The following is a 21004-nucleotide window of genomic DNA, read 5'->3' on the forward strand; positions in this document are numbered from 1 at the left end:
GTGAGCCAACCTCAGGTTTAACCGGCTCAGTGGCGACTACACACTGATCAATCAAACTGTAATTTAAGGTTACTCCAAACCTTCGCGGGGCTCCTTTTACCAAGTTTTCCTTTTTAAAACAAATTAAAGTTCATTATTTAAGGTATCATTTTCCAAAAAAAAATTAAGATAATATATTAAAATGCGCGCGAGTTATTGGGAAAAAGAGATTTCTCAGTATAAGTTAATAGACCGTTAAGGTGTCACAACCCCAAAAAGGCATGGACTCCTCAGCGACCTTTTCTCGGCAAACGGCTTAATCTCAAATAATTTTATTTTAGATTTCAACTTCGTCAAGAGTGCCTCTTTGTAGTCACGCATCAGCAATCGCTCCTCAGTTTCTTTTCGTTTTGTTGCACATCGCTTTCTTTCTGTTTTGCCCATTATTGTTGACCACCGGCCTAAACCATGTGCGCCTAAAACGTAACTGTAAAACTATCGCTTTCCAGCGAATCTCTAGTTTGCATACTGTGAATGCTAGGGGCTTTGTTATTTTATTGGTTGGCGACTTTTTGAGTTGACATATCCCTCTGAGAAGGCGTGACATGTATATAAATCTTTAGAACGCGAAAATTTGCACTTGATTTTAGAGAGAATCCGTCCTCTTTAAATGAATTAAAAGGGTATGTAGAATCGACCTTTTTCCGTGAAATTTGGTCAGAACATTCACTGACAGATAAGAAACGATAATTCTTTTAGTTTAAATATTTTTCTCGTGGCGGCCTCTAACGCAACACGTCACGCGAATTTTTCGATAGTGGAACTTGACAGATCTAGAAAAAGATAACCAATGGAAATAAAGAAAAATGCTGACACCCTTTGACAGATTGATGCTTCGTAACACTGCACAGTTATTTTGCATCATCGATCGCAGTCGATGCCCGACTAATTCGCCGGAATTTCAGTCGGTCGTTTTGGCGCTAACGGCTTCTGCCGCCTTAGGAAAGCAATCGGTAAAACAGAATACAATTTTATCGATTTCATAACCTTTTGTTGATATATATATAGTTTGTGAGGGTTTCCTTGAAAAAAGTGCGCGTATAATTCTTTTTTTTTTTTTTTCTGGAGGACACCCACAAAGGTTTGGTGTAACCTTAACCGATGTAATTTAACTACTAAGTTAACTTTAATCATGATCATAGACAGTGTTGTGTCATTTATTGACCGCAAACTGACAAAAGGAAATATCTTACTTGTGAATTACTTTTGAAAACACGCTGATTTAGCCCTCTTCTCTAAAATGAAGCAGATTTGAACTTGGTCGTTTGTTGTGCTGGGATATGAAAATGAGTCAATTTACAGGCTGACTTACGATGCAAAATCCTGGCAGTGACCTGACTGTCTAGGTTGCATATTAGTTATTTAACCTTAGAAGCGCTAAATCGATGTCTATAGATAATCTATACGTAAGCTTCTTTGAACGTAAGCCTTGCAAGGTTATATGGTTTATCCGTTGTTATCTTTAAAGTTTGTCAATGCACGTGTCATATCAAGCCATGAAACAATTGTTGCCAGAAAAAAAATTCGTTTTCAGTGAAATTTGCAATGACACTGACATTTACAATGACTTGTGAGTTTAAATCATTTCGGCAGCGTACACACCACACCGGAAAAATTTGAAAACAGCTTTATACTTACGGATTGGCCTACCGTCCTCATGGACGGTAGACTGAAAATGAAACATCGCCATCCCAAGGCCGTGAGATTCGATCAGCTATTATGAATCACCAAAGAACCATTAGGAGCTTATCGAAAACGCTCTTCAAGTCCGAGAAATTTAAAAACGACGGCTTTTCGTTTTCGTGCGGACGGAAAACGTTTTGAAAACGGTGCTTTTCGAAAACGATGACGTCACGATCATCACGTGATTTCCCTGATCGAGATTTCCACAAACACGAATAAAAAATAACCGGCGATTGTTCCAGTTTTAAATTCCTCAGGCGTGCGAAGTGTGGGCGGAAAACATTCGATGCGTTTTCAGAATGAAACCCCATTTTCAAATTTCTCCGGCGTACTGTAGACGCGGCCTCATTCTTAAATCAAAATTCCGCAAAACAAAGCGAATTGAATTACCAATGAGCGAGGAAGTGCCACTCTTGCCCCGGCGTCTGGTAACTTAACCAAAGGGAAGTGCTTTTGTTTTCCAAGAATCTGCTGGGCGGCTAGTTTTGTTTTTTTTTGTTTTTTTTCAAGAATCTATTGCGTGGCTAGAATAAAAGGAATCAATTTTTTTTCAAGAATCGACTGTTGCGCGGCTAGGATAAAAGGAATTCATTTTTTTGCCCGAGAATCTGTTGCGTGGCTAGAATAGGAGGAATTCAGGGCAATTGAGCTTTATTTTACAATATATGGGTAAACACTTCAAATGGGAATATCTCTTTTCGTTTTTGCGAATTACGAAAACACGTTATATGATTGGCCATAGATTAAAAAGATCAAGAATATCAATTAACAAACCTCTTTTTCATGCACATACTACAAAAGAATATTAGTTATAATTAACCTAATTACAACCAAGATCAGAATATGAGATCAGTGATAGATAAGCAACGAGGCGTGCAGCGCCGAGATGGCTATAATCATCTCATATTAAACAAGGGCGAGTGGAATAATTGTTTTATTAAAAACGCCCCCAAAATATATATATATATATATATATATATATATATATATATATATATATATATATATATATAAACTAAGCTAAAATAAAAATAAAACGCCCCAAATATTTACGCGGGCCGTGTTTGTAGAGTTTGGTATAATGGCTCATATGCCATGATCGCTTAGCCAATGAAAACTCTTGAATTGCATTATCCAATGATCCAGTTTTTAATAGTAGCTAATATACCATGGTGGCTAAGTCTTACCGCTGTGCGTCACGTACGTGAAGTGCCTGGCGTATCAAACCAAAGTTCATATTGGTCAATAGCCTGGCGGTACGCATAACGTTATTTTAGTTATCTAAGTGTTTTGTTTCTCTTTTATTATGAAATATTCCTGCCTCGGGGAAACGTTTTGATGCAATAACGTAGTTGCATATTTTCATGATTTGTCAAACTGATATGCATTATCATTCCATAATACACCGCGAGGAAATTACATACGAGCCTTTTCCGAACAGATGATTTTACGATAAAACGTAAACGATATATCCAACCAAATATTCCATTTAACCTGTTTAAGTTGGGGCAGTTAAATAAAGAGGAATGGACAGGTGTGGAATATATTGTTTACACTGTAAATAAAAAAATAAATATGATGTGGATATAAGAAACTAAATAAGGAATAATAAGGAACAAATAGGGAACCAGATGCAGTTAAGCCTTAACTACTTACGCGGTAATGTTTATTTATGTTCCTTACCTAATACATTCATTCTAAATCTTAATGAAAACAGCGCAAAATTAATTAACTTGTTTTTGCTGTACTTTTCAAAATGGCACATATAAAGGCCCGTTTAAATGGTCTCGGATACCGAGACAGCCCTTCCCCGAGTTACCACGGCCAATATAATTTTTCACTTATTTCCTTGCAAAATTCAACCAACCGTTTACATAAGGATCGCGAACCCGTCTCGGAGGGGGTAGGTGAGGAGGGGAGGGGGTTGGGGGGGGGGGGGGGGAAAGACTTGTTGGGCGAGTTGTCTCGCCTCGGCTGGTAGGGTTTCCCTGGCAAGCGGGACACTTTGGCTCACCTACCGGGGCAGTTCTCGGCGTGGCGAGTGTCACGTAATGCCTTGTTTTAGGATTTAAAGCATAAATTTGTATCAAAGAAGTGAAAATTAACTCGGCAAAACCCACTGCGATCGATTGAGTGCGGAAAACCAAAGCAAAGAGGGTTATCTGCACATTTGATTATTCAATAAGGGTAATGAATAATCACGCAGGTTCAACTTTTACTCGGCCTTCAGGGCCAACGCTTTCACATATAAATTTTTCCAAAAGAATACTACCTTACGCGCTATTCCACTTAACCGAAACGTAGGAAAAAAGGTAAAAAAAAAATTACTACGCTCAGATGGTGAAAAAAGAAAGTCAGTCCAATAGAAATACGGTTACGCACAAGGCTTGTAACAACAATTCAAACAATTCAAACAATGTTAATGATAATAATAGATATTATTGTTCTTTTAGCTAGTAGCTGCAATTTCCAAAAGAAGGAATATATAGGAGATGACCAAAGCAATAGACATTTAGAAGCCAATCAGCAAAGAATGGGGGAGTATTTTGTTAACATGGTGACCAACCTGTAGGAGAAAAACACTCCAAAGGTACCTTTTACAATACCCAGATTTCAATCTGAGAAATATAACATATAAAAGTGTACTCGAAAGCAAATATTTTCTACAATCCCACATGTACCAAAATACTCTTTGGGCTTAGTCTAAGAAATGTTAGATGATATTACTGAAATTTAGCCAGCGGTTCAGCCGGAATTTTCTTAAAAAAGGTGTACATATGCATGTATATCCAGAGCCTGGAGACGGAATAATTCGGTGAGGTCATTTTCGTGGATGGGAGATGGGTGTTATGGTGAGAATGTACTTTTGGTTTATAATTTTGGCTTATTAATTTATTACAGGGAAAGAAAAAGAGAAAACCAAAAGTGGGAAAAATGAAGGAGAGATTGCAAAAGAACGAGAGTGTGCTGATAATATTACTGTCCAAAAAATTAAATCAGGTAACCAATAAGATCCAAAAAATTTCATCAAAAACCAAAACAGATTGTGTCAAATTTTTAGATAAAGCTCGTTTCTGTCTGCTTTAATTTGTTACTGATCATATGTTAGTTTAGATGGTTTTCCATTTACCTGGCTGAAAATCAGCTAAATCTTCTTTGTATTAAATTTTTTTTAGTTTCTCCCATGGTACTTTTATTAATGATGTACATGTTTGGACGCATAAATCGTTAAGCATCCCTTTGTTTCTTTATTTTCCAATTTTCTAAATAGAATTATAGAAATGGCAGTTAAATGTCATCGCTTCTGCATGCATTGCGTGCCGTTTATTTATAATATCTTAGGAAGAAATAAACAGCGGGACACGCCGTTCGAATCCTCCTCATTTGTCTTGACTCTTGATCGTCTAAAACATTTAATCACGGCTTGAATCATTCGAAAATTCATACAGCTCGTCAATTTTGTCACTTTGAACGTCTTCTTTTTCGGCAGTCGAGTATGGTTAAACCTGTATGAGCGGGCACCTTTGAGAAATGAGCTATTTTTATAATTACAGGAAGGTTCTATTTATAAAAATGTTCGTGCAAAAATTAATTCAATGTAGAGCATTTCTGCGGTAAGATGTTGAGTACTTGCGTCAGAAATTCAAAGAATAACTAACTTGACACGGTGCAAGCGACTGTAAAGCGGCCTTAAACGGCGGGTGTTCAATACCCGGGGGAAACTCCTTTTTTAAAAAGTCGGGCATGCTCGTCGTCTCGGGTACAAATCAAGGATTCTGGTCTAACTTAGGGTGTTAACGACGAAATGTCACCATTTTAGCTGTCAAAGTATCCTTTATAATGGTGCAAGGAGTGAAGAAGTGAAGGAGTGAAGGAGTAAGGGAGTGAGGGAGTGAGGAAGTGAAGGCGTGAAGGCGTGAAGGCGTGAAGGCGTGAAGGCGTGAAGGCGTGAAGGCGTGAAGGCGTGAAGGCGTGAAGGCGTGAAGGCGTGAAGGCGTGAAGGCGTGAAGGCGTGAAGGCGGGAAGGCGGGAAGGCGTGAGAGCGTGAGGGCGCGAAGGCGCGAAGGCGCGAAGGCGCGAAGGCGGGAAGGCGGGAAGGCGGGAAGGCGGGAAGGCGTGAGGGCGTGAAGGCGTGAGGGCGTGAAGGCGTGAGGGCGTGAAGGCGTGAGGGCGTGAAGGCGTGAAGGCGTGAAGGCGTGAAGGCGTGAAGGCGTGAAGGCGTGAAGGCGTGAAGGCGTGAAGGCGTGAAGGCGTGAAGGCGTGAAGGCGTGAAGGCGTGAAGGCGTGAAGGCGTGAAGCAGTGAAGGCGTGAAGGCGTGAAGGCGTGAAGGCGTGAAGGCGGGAAGGCGGGAAGGCGTGAGGGCGCGAGGGCGCGAAGGCGCGAAGGCGCGAAGGCGCGAAGGCGCGAAGGCGCGAAGGCGGGAAGGCGGGAAGGCGGGAAGGCGGGAAGGCGGGAAGGCGTGAGGGCGTGAAGGCGTGAGGGCGTGAAGGCGTGAGGGCGTGAAGGCGTGAGGGCGTGAAGGCGTGAAGGCGTGAAGGCGTGAAGGCGTGAAGGCGTGAAGGCGTGAAGGCGTGAAGGCGTGAAGGAGTGAAGCAGTGAAGGCGTGAAGGCGTGAAGGCGTGAAGGCGTGAAGGCGTGAAGGCGTGAAGGAGTGAAGGCGTGAAGCAGTGAAGCAGTGAAGCAGTGAAGCAGTGAAGGAGTGAGGGAGTGAGGGAGTGAAGGAGTGAAGGAGTGAGGGAGTGAAGGCGTGAAGGCGTGAAGGCGTGAAGGCGTGAAGGCGTGAAGCAGTCAAGCAGTCAAGCAGTCAAACAGTCAAGCAGTCAAGCAGTCAAGCAGTCAAGCAGTCAAGCAGTCAAGCAGTCAAGCAGTCAAGCAGTCAAGCAGTCAAGCAGTCAAGCAGTCAAGCAGTCAAGCAGTGAAGCAGTCAAGCAGTGAAGCAGTCAAGCAGTGAAGCAGTGAAGCAGTGAAGCAGTGAAGCAGTGAAGCAGTGAAGCAGTGAACAACAACTGATTTTATCTCAAGCGTGCAGGGCAAATATGTCCAGTATCATTTTCAATTTATTGAAAAAAAAAATGTTGTAAGCTTGAACCACAAAAAAAAAACGTCTTCGAAAAATAAAGGTTGCGGTATTCACATTAGAAAACGGATAAACCTAGCGTCTGATATTATTTTTCAAGAGTATGGCAAAACTTCCAAAAGGAAAAAGAATAAATTCAAATTATGACCAGTTACTAAAGTTAATTAATAAATGGCGTTTAACTAACGTTTGACCATTGCCGACTGCAGAATATAACGTTTAACATCTTCCCTTTTGTCAAAACGCTAACAAATTTAAATTTTTAGCCTAAAAATTAATTTATTCTGGATTCATGACGAGTAATAATCAATTATGGATACTATTGACAGTGTTATTCAATTGAAGCACTGAAATAACGACGTAACATTCAACTGATTAAAGGAATTACAAGTAGGTGTTTAATTTCAACATAAGCTAAGCTCGAGGTTTCGAGAGATTGCAACTATGTTCCATAGATTTGTATTCAATCTTCAGGTTACTTAATCGTGAGCTAAGTCAAGCAGAAAAATATTACGAGGAACTTCAGTAATGCGAAGCATGCTTAAATGGACAAACCCATGACGGCACAAACTAATTAAGCCGGAGAACAGAGAAAATGTCGTAGAAATTACAGGATTTTAACTGTTGCTGCTAAAAACTTGAATTTGAAACTGGAGATTTATGCAATGATTTACTTGCCCTATCTTTCATTCGAAACTAAAAATGCACCCATAAACAGGCGGGCGAGATTGATTACTTTCTTAAACGCGAAGATTAGAAAAACCACAGTAATGTTATAATAGTGACCATACCAAGGGCAAATATTTTATTTCAAAATGAAAGTGCAAACGGTTGTCAATCTGAGAGCAGGTGCGGGCCAAACGGACATGAGCAGAAACAGTCGCTCTGCAAACAGTTTATCGTTTACAGGTGGCACGCTTGTCAACCGCACTGTCACCCAACGTATCCAATTTTGTTAAGTGGTGATGTCGACTCGCAGTGCGCTGCTATCTCGACTACACCTCCCTAGCGATAGCTCACTGCTGTCTCAACGCTTTCCATAACACTTGAGACCTGAAGACGTCGGTTGTAGTGTACAAATGAATATTCCTCAGCTTCTCCTCCTTCTCCTATCATGGATTTCAGTGATTCTCTTTGCGATGTACGCGGAAGGTGAGTTCGAAACTGTCAGCATATTGTAATTCCAAAAATTTACTTTACTCCTCTACTCAGTTATGTATCCTAACACCCAATGCGGACGCGAGTTGCCAGCACTGATCCCGAACTATGCTTCATAAGTGGATTGACTTTCTTGTCGAATCTCTTCTTGCTGGTTTTCTTTCCAGTAGCCCGGTCTTCCTCTCTGCATAAAAACCGACGTTTTGAAATTCCAATTTGGTTTAGTATTTGGCAACGGGTTTGTCAGTCACAGGTCTGCTACGTGCTGTCCTTCGATTCAAAGAAAGTGGAATATCTAATAACCTTAATATTTGTTATGTTCAGCTAGATCACGCACAACGGTCATGTTTAAATTCAGATCATGAGATTTAATAACTCACGTTCAAAAACGGAGAAAATAGTAAATATTTTTCAATTCCTTTTTGTCGTTGTTCGTAGTATTTGTGGCATAAATGACGATGGGCTAAGAATAATTAAGACAAACTGTGCGAAAATGACAGGGCGTTATTTTTTTTTTTTCTTTCTTCTTTTCGTTGTGAAGATGAAGACAATGGTGATTATACCCTTTTGATCTGAAAGTTGCAATTCAATCATCGGAGACCTTTATTCCATGTTCGTTTCTGTTTCAGGTTTACACATTCGCCGTTCGCCGTTCGCCGTTCGCCGTTCGCCGTTCGCCGTTCGCCGTTCGCCGTTCGCCGTTCGCCGTTCGCCGTTCGCCGTTCGCCGTTCGCCGTTCGCCGTTCGCCGTTCGCCGTTCGCCGTTCGCCGTTCGCCGTTCGCCGTTCGCCGTTCGCCGTTCGCCGTTCGCCGTTCGCCTTGCACCGTTTGGCGTTCGGACGTTAGCCGATTTAGGTTGGAGTGAAATGATATAAGGCTATGATATTGTAAAAAGTTGCAATTTAGCGTGTATTTATTACGCAAGGAAAGGAAAGGCAGGAAGCAATTTTCATGCTCGTCAAAAAGGTCTGAAATTTTCTTTATTCCTACTCGGTGTCAATGAGGCAGATATACCATTTTTTTGTCAGTCGTAATGAATTTGTTGTTCCAGATTGTCTGAGACAGTATCTCGGTCTTGCTGTGACGATTTCTTGCCAATGATGAATAATTTGTTTGTAAAATTCCGGAAGAAGGCCATTAAGATCAAGAAGGTTGTAGTCATAACTACGTTGAAAGCGCTCAATGCCGCCTACAGTAGAGAGATACGATTTTGGAATATACTTCCACGGTGCATCTGGGTCGGAGCACAGCCGTTTTACCCAAATTAGTTTCAAAGCCTTATAGAAAAGAACAAAATCTTTCCTTCCAAGACCGCCATCTGATTTCTTCTTGATGAGGGTTGCCGTTTTTATTGACCTCTGTTGCAAAGTTCTTTGGAGTCTTCATATTCATAACGCTGGAAATGAATACAAGTTTGGAGAGGGCTAAATTTTTAACAATATTTATTCTACCGTACATAGATAAGTCTCTTCGGGACCAGACACTTAAGGTTTTCTTTAGAGAACCTAATTTTTCAAATAAATTTTCCTTTTGAGACAATTCAATATTGTAAGTAAAATCGTATCAAGAAATGGTGCACCCCAAGCGCGTAAACAGGATCATCGCTAATTTGGAGGTTGCAAATTGCGTCTTTCCTATGGCGCATGGAGCCAAGCCATTGCATTTCTGATTTTGCCTGATTTATTTTTAGGCCAGAGCACTCTTTTAACAGTGAAACTAAGTAAAACAAATTAGAAACTGACCGGACATCGGCAAGAAGGACAATTGTGTCGTCAGCGTATTGCGTGAACTTGACCTCTTCATTTCCCTAGAAATATATGCCCTTGATGTCTTTTGACCGTCTTACACTTTGGGCAGGAAGCTCCATAGCAGTTACAAAGAGTATGCCTGAAAGGGGACAACCCTGACGGATACAGCGTTCTAAGTAGAAGTGTCTAGAGGCAACGCCATTGTTAATGACACCACTGGAGATGTTTTTATAGAACACGCTGATCCACTGCCGGAGATTTGGTCCAAAGTTCAAGATTCAAGGCATTTTTAGATGAAGTCCCATTCAATTGAATCCAAAGCTTTTTCTAAATCTAAGAAAACAGCTATACCTGGTATATATTTTTTATTTTAGTGAAGTCTATTGTGTGATACTTTCTCCAATGAATCTACCCTTTACGTAGCCGGACTGACAAGGATGTATTATGCTTGGCAAAATCTTTTCCAAACGAAGAGCAATAGTTTTGGTTGCAATTTTGTAGTCCGCATCATTAGGTAGCGAGCGATACTGGTCTCCATTTGTTAAATATTCCGCGTTCTTATTCTTTTTTGGGATCCGTGTTGAAATGCATAATTAAAACTTTCCACATGAATTTGCCGACAGCGTTCCAAAAATAGCAATAGAACTCTGAAGTGAGGCCATCTGTACCTGGTGTTTTAATTGCTGCTTTCCATCGTCATAAACGATAAGTTTATTTTACGCACAACAGTTATTTTTCGGCTAACGTCACTTCTCCCGTTTTAGTGCAAAGTGCGCTACTGTGACTGAGTATCTTTTAGAATTACCCCCAGCTCGGTTCAACAAATATCATCTGCTATATTCAAACTTTGGCAGAGTTCAAATTAAGAACGGAAACGTTCTGCTTCTCCCAAGCGGCTTATTTATTTCCCTTTCAATTATCTCTATGAAAGAGATCAAAAAATTCATATCTAGCCTAAGGCCCAGTTCAGACATCGTGCCTCTACCGTCCCGAACTAAATTCAGGAATTAAGTTCGACAAAAGCACGGCAGAAGCACGGCGTCTGAATCAAACTTTTGAATTAAGTTCGGCAAGCAATTAATTAAGTTCGACAAGCTCTGCCGTACTACACGACGCTGGCACGGCAGCGATTCAAACGTCGTGCTTCTGTCGCGCCAAACTAAATTCATAAATTATGTCAATGTATTTTGGCGAGATTTCGTTCCCTCGGGGAGTTAGCAGGAGAATTGTTACGAGGCTTCAGTAAACCCTGGATTTGATTCGACTCTGGCACGACGTCTGAATCAGAGTTGATTTCCTGCCGTGCTACAGTCGAACCAAATTGCAATTTACTTCGGCACGGCAGAAGCACGACGTCTGAACTGGGCCTAACTTTCCCGATTTAGTGGCATTAAAACTTTTCAAATTGTAAATTTGTGACAAACGAAACCAGGGTAGTGGTCAAATAATGCTGCAAACTCCGTGGCACGTAATGAAAGCGTAAATTAATTTAATCAGTCTTTGAGGGGACTAGTTCACCGATTTAGGATATATAATCTCGGTCAACTGAGTAGCGCCTTCAATACTCCTTGTTGAAACGCTAACGCTTCTCAGTTGTATTAATCAATCACTGAGGTGGCAACTGTAAGAAAAGGGTATTCCGTGACTATTTGACAATTAAATTATACTTCTTGTTTATCGCTGAAAAGAAAACTTGCATTTTGAATAACACAAAATCGTTCTTCTTCCATTTCCTCATAAGACATTTAACTTTGTTCAATTTCCTCATAAGATATTTACTTTCTTCCATTTATATCTTCAGTTTTACAAGGGTTTTATGTTACATACCTTTGCGAGGAAAACAGCAGTACAAAAAATTGTCACATTTGCTACTTCAACGTATTATTGGATTTTGAAACGAACAGAAATCAACGTAAAACACCAGTGTAAAATTTGAAAGTTGTCTCGACAAACACTAATTGTAAGTCATCGTTGAACATCGAATGAAAAGTACAGACATGAAACATACGAACTGCTAAGATTGTGACAAGATTATGTCTTATCAAGGTTTCTGTCCGATCATATTCTGCAAGGGGAAAAGCCCTAGGTACCAAAGTAAATACAAACCGGGAGTGAGCACGACATGTGTGACTATCGTGCCAGAGCTATACGTTACACTCTGCACTATCTAAGATTGTGTCACTGGTTAGATCTTCGATTTCTGCTTGAGCATACTGCAGGCTTGTTTGTAGGGATTTATTTTCTTCTTCGAGTTGATTGATTCTGGACTTACAATTTTCTAACTCGGGAAAGACACCTAAGAGCAAGGTGAGCTTCTTTTCAATGCTGCTGAGTCTTGAATTCGTTGCATCGCTGCATTGTCCACATGGCTGCCTGCAGGTGTGAATTTCAGTCGCGTCCTCTTCGTCAGTTTGGCAGCCTCCTTCTCGAGTTCTTTTCCTCCCTTTCCTCTTCGCGTCGTTTCTATTAGCTTGTTCGTTAGGAATTTTGTCACATTTAAGATATAACAACGATTACTGTGGCTACCAGGTTAAAAGATTCTAGGAGCTCATTCGTGTCGAAATCGCCATGTTTCACGGCTCGATTCGAGTCCGCAAGTAGTATATTTGCTGATCTTTATATTTATAAATAAGAAGGCTTATAGGAGGAGTAGTTGAAATATCAAAAGAGCCTTGCGCTCTTTTTTAGTTACTTTTTCCGCATTTAAGACGATCGAGTTAACGCAGGCCATAAAACCATGAGCCTCTGTTGCTAGTCGCGACTTCGTCTTTGTTGCTTTTATCAAATAATTCTTTGTCTTTCTTCTTTCTTTTCAAAGAACTCTTAATAACTTTTCCAAAGACTCTTATTCCAAAATCCAGAGATGCTTTCTTTAACCGATACGAAACAAACTATGTTAATCGTTATTATTCCAGATCCAGATAAAGTTTACCGCGAAAAATCTACAGGGCGCCTCCAGCTATTCATTAAGACTTTTCCAAAACAGTTTATTTTTTTCGATATCTCAGGATATCATTTAACGATTTTGAGAGCCTCCACCTTCCTATCAATCAAGGTTTTTGCTGTACATTGAGCGAAGAATTTTTTTCATGAAAAATGTGGTCTTTGAAGATCTACAGTAACCTTAGTCTTAGGATACGGGATCCTTTGCTTCCAAAATGTAGAGAAACGGCCACTTTTCGAACCTCCAAGACAAAGACTGAATCTCTTCCTCCCCTTTGCCCTTTTTTAAAGACCATCTCATCCTTAACTTTTGATCACAAAATCAATGCTTCCAGAGTTCTTTAAGCAACATTTCCAAGAAAAGTGAATTTTTCGTTCGGTTAAGGGAGAGGAGAAAAGGGGGTTTGGAAGGGGGTTGCTTAGTGGCTTGCGCACTGCCACAATTTCTTCGGCTCCCTCTAACTGAATAAGCCACTTTCGATATATTAAAATTTAGCTTGATGGTGAGGCCTAGAGGACACAAACAAAGGAAATTGAATGACATGTTTATACATTTCTTTTGTTTTTGTTCTCTAGTCCTCACTATCACGATGAATTTTGATATGTCGAAAACACTCTATTGTCTGCTATATGTCGTGTTGTATCCCGAAAAAAAAAACGGGGCCGTGTTGTTTTCCAAACCAATCTTATGGAACTATTTTACACAACTGCTGCTCACGTGAGTGAAAACGCCTAATAGAACTAGCTGGAAGTCCACTGATATCTCCAGTGAAGACTACAAGCTGTAGTACAATATCATCTTCATAGTTATAAATCTTCACAATTACAAATATTTATTTCAGGACAGGATCGTGAGCTGTACTTTCCAGCCTACTCCTTTTTTGCCGAGAGACGTTTAATGAACCACACGATAAAAACATTACTTGTCAAGAACCTGGATGACTGTGAATATCTTTGCTACCTGGATGACAACTGCGTCAGTTTTAATATTAAAAACAAAGATATTAAAAGTGGAACGCATTCCTGCGAGCTTAATAATTCTACTCATCTGGAACACGACGCAGACCTCGTCAATGACCCTGTTTTCTATTATCGTGGTGCGAAGGTAATGAGGACATCAAAATATATAATTATGCCCTTCGCGTTAATTTGCCAAATTAGCAAATTGTTATCAAAAGTGATGACGAAAGAAGTTAGCAAACCCTATTTAGAACGGGCTTTTTCCGGGGGGGGGAAGGGGGTGGCTTTTGAAACTCTCACCCTTCAACTTAAAGCCGAGTATTAAAGCTATAACAGTGAAACTTGGAAGATTAATAGGATGCCCAAAAATAACTTTCTTTGAGGTCCCAAACATTGAATTACGGCGTCATAAAACGCAGACATGCCATCATTAACTTCCAACAGCCGCCATCTTGGATTTCACGATTGTTGCAGAATGGTTGATGGCAATCATCAGTTTGTCTCTCAAAGGTACTTGTGTAAATTCCTGCCAAGTTTCACTACAACTGTAGTATTTATTTCAATGGAAATCCTAAACGGCCATGATATTCTAATCTCAGTCCGTTTTCCTTGGAACACTTCAAAATTTGTTCTTTTGCACTTTCTCTCTATTTGAAGAATGCATGCGGAAAGAATCCACCGTGTAGGAACAACGTCATTTGTCAGTCAGGTTTTACAGACAAGGGATATAAATGCTTTTGTAATCCTGGATTTCAAGGTGAACACTGCGAAGGTACTCATATATATTTGTTATTGAACTAGGTTGCTCAGTCCGTATTGTAGAAGTATTGGTGCTTTTGTTTCACAGGTTTATGAAGCAACGCCCGACATGCGAGGTCCATATACCATTTTTAAACAATTTATGAACAGTTAGGAGGCCCTGCAACATTTTATCATCTACTTTTTAATTTTCTTGTTTTAATTGTTAGACTTGATCCAATGCTTTGCTTTTTAATATTTGAGAATCTTTCTATGCTATTGTTTTTCAGTTGCTACTGTTCTGTGTTACCCTCGATAAACAAATGTTGATTATTATTATTATTATTATTATTATTATACAGCAGTATGCATGCTACTGTGCCCTCATTAAATAGTAAGACGGGACGCGTGAGTGTAACCCGTTGACTATAATGAAAACCCTTAATTCTGTAAAATAAAGTATCTCTAGCTATTGAAATAACCTCTACCAGTAAAAGAATAAAAAAAAAAGTAAATAATAATAATATTAATAGTAACAATAAAACTATTACAAATCTTGGAAAATAAAAACAGTCACTAAAATCTAATTGCCCCATTGGCTTCGGATTCAGCCATGTTCAGTGTTCAAAAGTAACTATCTCTACAGTCCATTGCCTGGTTGCAACGTTCATGTCGCAACTTCAAAAGTCTGAGCGATGTTAAGGGAACCCGACAACACGGCTTTCTGCATTTTATGCAGAACACCCTTGCTCCTCCTTCCCACCAGCACTCTTAGCGTAACTTCTAGCTTTCCGCACAATCCGCCTGAAACATCCATAATTATATTGTATTGCCGCACTTCGTGTCCTTGATACTGCTGTTTCAGTTCCCATCGCAACGGCCCATTATTATTACTATTACTATTATTATTATTATTATCTCGGTGAACGAACAGAAAGAAAAGCCGGGGGAGAAACTCCATCCATCCTCAAAATGTAACGCGGTAGGATATAAGTTGCTTATATAAACGAGGGGTAGCCTCGAGTATGTTTCTGTTGTTTTTTTTGTTTTTGTTTCGTTTCTGTTTGTTCCATAGTTTCCAAAAACTGTGCTGACACTTACAAAGCTGGAGAAAGGGAAAGCGGTGTTTATAAGATCAACCCAGATGGTGCAGGGATCATTGAGGTGTTCTGTGACCAAATAACAGCCGGAGGAGGGTGGTTAGTGTTCCAGAAGAGATTGGACGGCTCGGTGGATTTCTACCGAGACTGGACCGAGTACAAACGTGGGTTTGGATCTCTGACTGGTGAATTTTGGCTCGGGCTTGACAAGATACACCGTCTGACTAGCGGCAGAAAAAACAAGCTTCGTGTTGATCTGGAAGACTTTGCGGGAAAGATTACTTACGCTGAATACGATTTCTTTGAAGTGGCGAGTGAGGGAGAGAAATACAAATTGAGCGTGGGAATAAGATACGCAGGTATGATTTCGTTAAGCTCTTTGATAAATTTTCAAATCGCTTAGTACGACTTTTGTAGAGCTATAACAAAGCTTTAGTTTAAAAAGATTGATAAGTTGGCCTTTAATTGTAATCAGCGAGTTACTGGACACTGCTTGTAGGTTTTTCTTTCTTTCTTTGTTTTTTTTTTTTTTTTTTCTCGCGAAACTCAGAATTTGAGACGGGTGAGGGTATTTAAGAAGAAAAGAGGCTTGGGCGAGACAAGAAACCATTCTGGAGGCGTTACCGCCCTTTGCGGGCATTTTCGTCACCAGAGCCACCTGTCCCTCTTAAACGGCGCGGTCTTGGCACGAAAAATAGTTGGCTATAAAGACATTTGAACTTGACATGAATTTACTGGCTAGATCTTGGACTAAGTTTTTCTCCAACTCAACATATTCAAAGCTGGTTTCTTTTCTGAATATATCCTCTGTTTTTTTTTTTGTTATTATTATTTTTAACTAAAACCGTTCGATTACAGTACCTACGGACCTAGCTTAAACAGCTTTGAAAAAAGGTGATAAATAAATAAATAACTTTAGTAACGTGCCAAAATTCTAGCTCACCGTAAAACAGGAAGCGAATTGAGGACACCTATACTAATAAGAATAATAAAATTCCAGTTGTAAAAAAGATAATTCTAGATATACGGGACATAGTTAATTACAGCAAGAAAAGATAATCAATTTACAATTTAAAGAAAGTAATTTACAATTTTCGCTTTGCTAATAAAAATTATTACAATTCCAATCATATAATTTTCTACTTTTTTTTTTTTTTGTAATGTTCAAGGCAAGGTTAGTTAGAACAATTGCTACAATTTTCGCCAATCAGTTCGGTTAAGTTCGGTGTTCTTAGCCGACTCTTTGATTTGTTAAGGGTTTCTGACTTTCTAGGGTTTGCCCACAGTTTAGACTAAGGTACCTTAGGATGTGATTTACTCAAGTAATCTTTGCGCGCTCAAAGGAAAACGTCAGTGTTTTTCGATTTTTATGACGTCAACATGAGCACAAAAAGCAAAACTGCGTTTCCTTCGGTGATTTTTTTTTTAAATTTGGCTCAGTAGTAACCACATACAATTCCTATAAAATGCCCTATTTTTGATAAAATCTGTCAGACCTAATCGAATATATTTAGAAGAATGACAAATTACAGAATATTGGAAAAACCGTCTGAACAACCTTGACTTTTTACCAATTCAAAATGTCAGGCAATATCATTTCCATGATAGGGCAAAGTATGAAAAAATTTCACCGAAGGAAAGTAAAAATATTAAGAAACTTAGACCAAAATGAGGAAAATATCTGCCTGTCATTAGATGAGATGTCGCCATGGTAACGGCCTTAATCCAAAAATTGACAACCAGAATATAAGCTTTATTTCAACAGTACCCGTACTGGCGAATCTCTACAGGGAAAACTTTAAGAGAAATTAACTAAGTTTCGTTTTCTAACTCACGTTCTATAGGGAGGCTGTTACTAAATACTCTAGGGTGCCACCTTAAAACAGCAGTGAAATCATGGACAAAATTAATTGCCATGTTTCTTTCGAGAACGTCACTGAAATTCTTCTAGGTGTGAGAGAGTTTTAAACTTCCTGAAGAGGAGCCAGTCTTCATCGTATTTATTTTCTCGTTATATTTGGTTTAGGCACTGCTGGGAATTTTCTGGCTGAACATGATGGCCGTAAATTCTCTACAAAAGATCAGGATAATGACGTATCCACAGCAAATTGCGCCACAGTCGATGTAATAAGAGGAGCCTGGTGGTTCTATGACTGTACACAGAGCAACCTGAATGGTGTCTATGCGATCGGAGGGGATGATGGAACCATGAAATGGGGTGGCATTCGCTCCATTAAGAGAGCAGAAATGAAAATCAGACCAGTGGATTTTTAGCATCAGCGCTTCCCTGCTGCTTCTTAATTGGAAGCTTTAGCGATGACAACGGCGACCCTGAAGACAACGCCTAGTAAAAGATAAATTAATTTACAAGTTGCCTTCGAATTTCGCAATTGTCTAAATCTATTCAGTACGCCTATCGGTCTCAGAACTTTATCAAGCTAAAAGTGTAACGCCAGCGTTCAGTTCCAAATTGAAATTCGAAAAATTAGCTACCGTTTCTTGCGTTCTCCAAAATATGGAGAACTTTATCATTTCACGTGCGTTGCTGTTTTGCAAAGGACGGCTAAAATGTATAAAGATTTATAATGCACGTGCATAGCCATAGTTCTGATCATTAAATGGTTTGGTCTGTGACTCTATCGTTGACGTCGCCATCGTGAAAAATCCGGCTGAGTACGTACCCTCGCTGACACAATTGAGACGTAATAGATGTCTGAATAGCTGAGCTATGAGGAATGGTGATATTCCTGAGAGGACCAATAATATGAACTTAAACCACAGGAAACAGTTTGGTTTGTTTTTCCGAGTTCAAGGCCCAAATTATTTAATTCTGGCAGCCCTAAAATTCAAAGTGCTCATATTTTCCTTCCTTTCAGTGAGCTTAATGTCTGGACTTTTTCGCTCCTCTTTTTCCTTCGCTTTTGCGCATTTAGCTTTGCTTAGCTTCTTTTATCCTAAATAATGATAACGTTTGTGTGTTAGAAAATATAGAGTTATTTATATAACTAGGCAGTGTAAAATATTTACCAGACGAAATTTGGTAATTATGGTAATTAAGCAGGTAAATTGTCCTGCCAATTACAGTATTTTAAATTAATTGGTCTTAGGTACACGAAAATGTCATGAATGTTGCAATTTTGTGTTACGGAATGGATTTTATTAAATTCCTGTATGCTGTACTTAATATTGTACAGCTCTCATACTTTCAACTATATGTCTTTACAGTCACTTTTAGGAAGTGCCCCAAGACTATGTAGAATTCCAGTAATTTGTTTAAAGGGTAGTATTAATAGCATATACTATGAAAAGGAACTGAACTATTGCTGGATGTACAGCATAAAAACAAATAACAATTCAAGACTATGTTATAAAATTCGTGGAAGAATTCATGCCACCGCTAAGTCAATTGCAAATATTGTTTAAAGGTGGCTGTATCATAAATTGTTTCAGAAAAAAATGGAAGGAAGGACAATAAGTACAAGGTCTAAGGTTACTGTAAAACCTTTAGAGGTGTCTCATGTCCAAGCGAAGTTAACCTACTTGCAAAAAAGTCGTGTCCGATAGCTCAAGGCCTAATAGTTCCGTGGGAGATGCTTTGAGCAAATCAAATTACAGAAGTACAAGTACTGTGAGAGATGAAATTTTGGGAGGTTAGCGAGAAGGGCTTTTGGGCAAGTACATCATAATTACGGCTTACCGAGAGGGTAGCCCAAGGAATTAGTTTTCATTTCTTTGCACCCTACTTATGCTTACTTTGGGAGATGGCACAAACCATTCCAGCAGGAGAAAACTTCATATAAAAGTGAAGAGCACTAACTGTATCTTCAAGTTAGATGTAATTTAACTCTCCAACTTAACACAACGGTATACTATTAATTTTTCAACTTTTTGGGGAGTTATGGTAGAGATTTAGGAACTTAGCATATTTTAACTGCTGTATTTCACTCATGCCCCACAAAAATTGTGCAACATTCTGTCATGAGGAAATCCTAATGTTAACTAATAAAGGATAAAATGGTTCATTAAAATGTTGTCTTTCTGATCAAGGAGATACAGTCGAACCTGTATATAACGGCCCTGTATTAAGCGGCTTCTCTCTATTAAGCGGCCAATTTTCAAAGTGCAAATTTTTCACTCATACAAGCGCTGTATTTGTTACCTGTATTAAGCGGCCGCGGCCACCCTATAGCAGTCCAATGTTTGTCTTTCTTTGTTATTTTTACCTGTATTAATTAAGCGGCTACCCTTTAACGGAAACTAAGCCACGTGCCATTTTATGCGGTATTTTATTGTGTCTAAAATGTGATCCAGCATCACTATCAAGAACTAGTAGTAATCAGTGATTGGAGGAGTGCGTTCGACAGGACATTGTCTTTGAGAGGGAGTTAAAAGGACTTATAGGCATTTATGTTGCTATTTTAAGATCTGTTTACGGAAAAAAAAAATGAATGTTATTTTGCCAACTGTGGATGATAACTTAAATGCTGAATTCCAGCCAAACGAATTTGAAAGTGCAAGTCTGCAGTTTCATAACACTGATGTAAAACAGACTTAAAGAAACAACCACCATTCCCGCCGACATCATATGGTATTAAGCTTAAACGTGCAAGTCTCTCAGTTAGGCAAGTCCAAGCAGCGTGACATGTACTACTGACATTTTCTGGAGGCACACCTCTCTTCAAAGTTGAACCATTCCAATTACCAGGGATGGAAGAATGTCACGCAGGAAGCGTATTACATTGTATGACAGCGACAGGAATCTCTAAAAATCTTGGAGATTTTTATCTCGTGACATTTTGAAAAGGCCAAAACAAAACGGCAGCCAAAGTTGAGTTCGAAATTTTCCTTAGAACGCAGAAACGTTATGCACCAGGCAGTGTTGGCTTCCTAGAAAGATAACACATTATTTCACTGGGTTTGGGAAGCAGGTCGCTTAGTTAAAGAGTCTGGAACACTACGGTAAGTAAAACTATATCCAGAAATGTAAGTTGCTGTTTGTACTTTACATGAAAGGCTGTATCTATTTGAAATAAAGAAGATTATAGTTATTTTTTGCAGGGTGCTTTCAGTTTTTATGTAACTCTCAATTCTAAGTTTAAAACTTAAAAGATAAACTGAGCCGTGACTCAAAATTAGCACATTTTCTTTTTAACCTAAACACAAGCGAGATCTAGTTGCGTTGAGTTTAATTTTCTACAGTTGAATTTAAGCCAATGTTTTAAGTATCTACCTGTGTGGCCATTCTTGTTGCATAATGATTTTAAATCCCTTTGATTATTACACTATTTTTTGAGTAAATTTAACCTGAAATCAAACTTGTCCCATTAAACATTTTTGCCTAAACTATGTGTTGTATGGTTTTCCTTTTCATATGAAGTATATGCATATCAGTGGCTGAATGCATGTAATCGAGAATAAGTTGATATCAAGAAATTATCAAAAGTTGTTAATTATTGTTCAGTGACATAAAACTAAAAGAAATAGTGTATGTACCTTAAAAGCAGCTGAAAGGAACACGACTGTTCCAAATTTTTATTGACCCGTCGCAACACATCAT

The 21004-nt window shown here is 39.2% G+C and overlaps 2 protein-coding genes and 1 pseudogene across 4 annotated transcripts in view; 2 read left to right on the forward strand and 1 right to left on the reverse strand.

Moving 5' to 3' along the window:
* Nucleotides 1-21004, reverse strand: part of LOC145495357 (tetratricopeptide repeat protein 38-like) — a 243699-nt gene that overhangs the window by 77894 nt on the left and 144801 nt on the right. The gene's annotated exons all lie outside the window — the stretch shown is intronic.
* Nucleotides 7137-14654, forward strand: LOC145495399 (slit homolog 1 protein-like). Its single transcript, XM_081475014.1, has 3 exons — nucleotides 7137-7952; nucleotides 13492-13754; nucleotides 14267-14654. The coding sequence occupies exons 1-3, from the start codon at nucleotides 7880-7882 to the stop codon at nucleotides 14408-14410; spliced, it is 480 nt and encodes a 159-aa protein (XP_081331140.1). The 5' UTR covers nucleotides 7137-7879; the 3' UTR covers nucleotides 14411-14654.
* LOC145495680 (ficolin-1 pseudogene) lies at nucleotides 15043-18101 on the forward strand (annotated as a pseudogene). Its single transcript, XR_014050459.1, has 3 exons — nucleotides 15043-15123; nucleotides 15365-15806; nucleotides 17474-18101. The product of XR_014050459.1 is annotated as a ficolin-1 pseudogene (transcript).

Source organism: Orbicella franksi, chromosome 8, assembly GCF_964199315.1.
Source record: "Orbicella franksi chromosome 8, jaOrbFran1.1, whole genome shotgun sequence".
Lineage (NCBI taxonomy): Eukaryota > Metazoa > Cnidaria > Anthozoa > Scleractinia > Merulinidae > Orbicella > Orbicella franksi.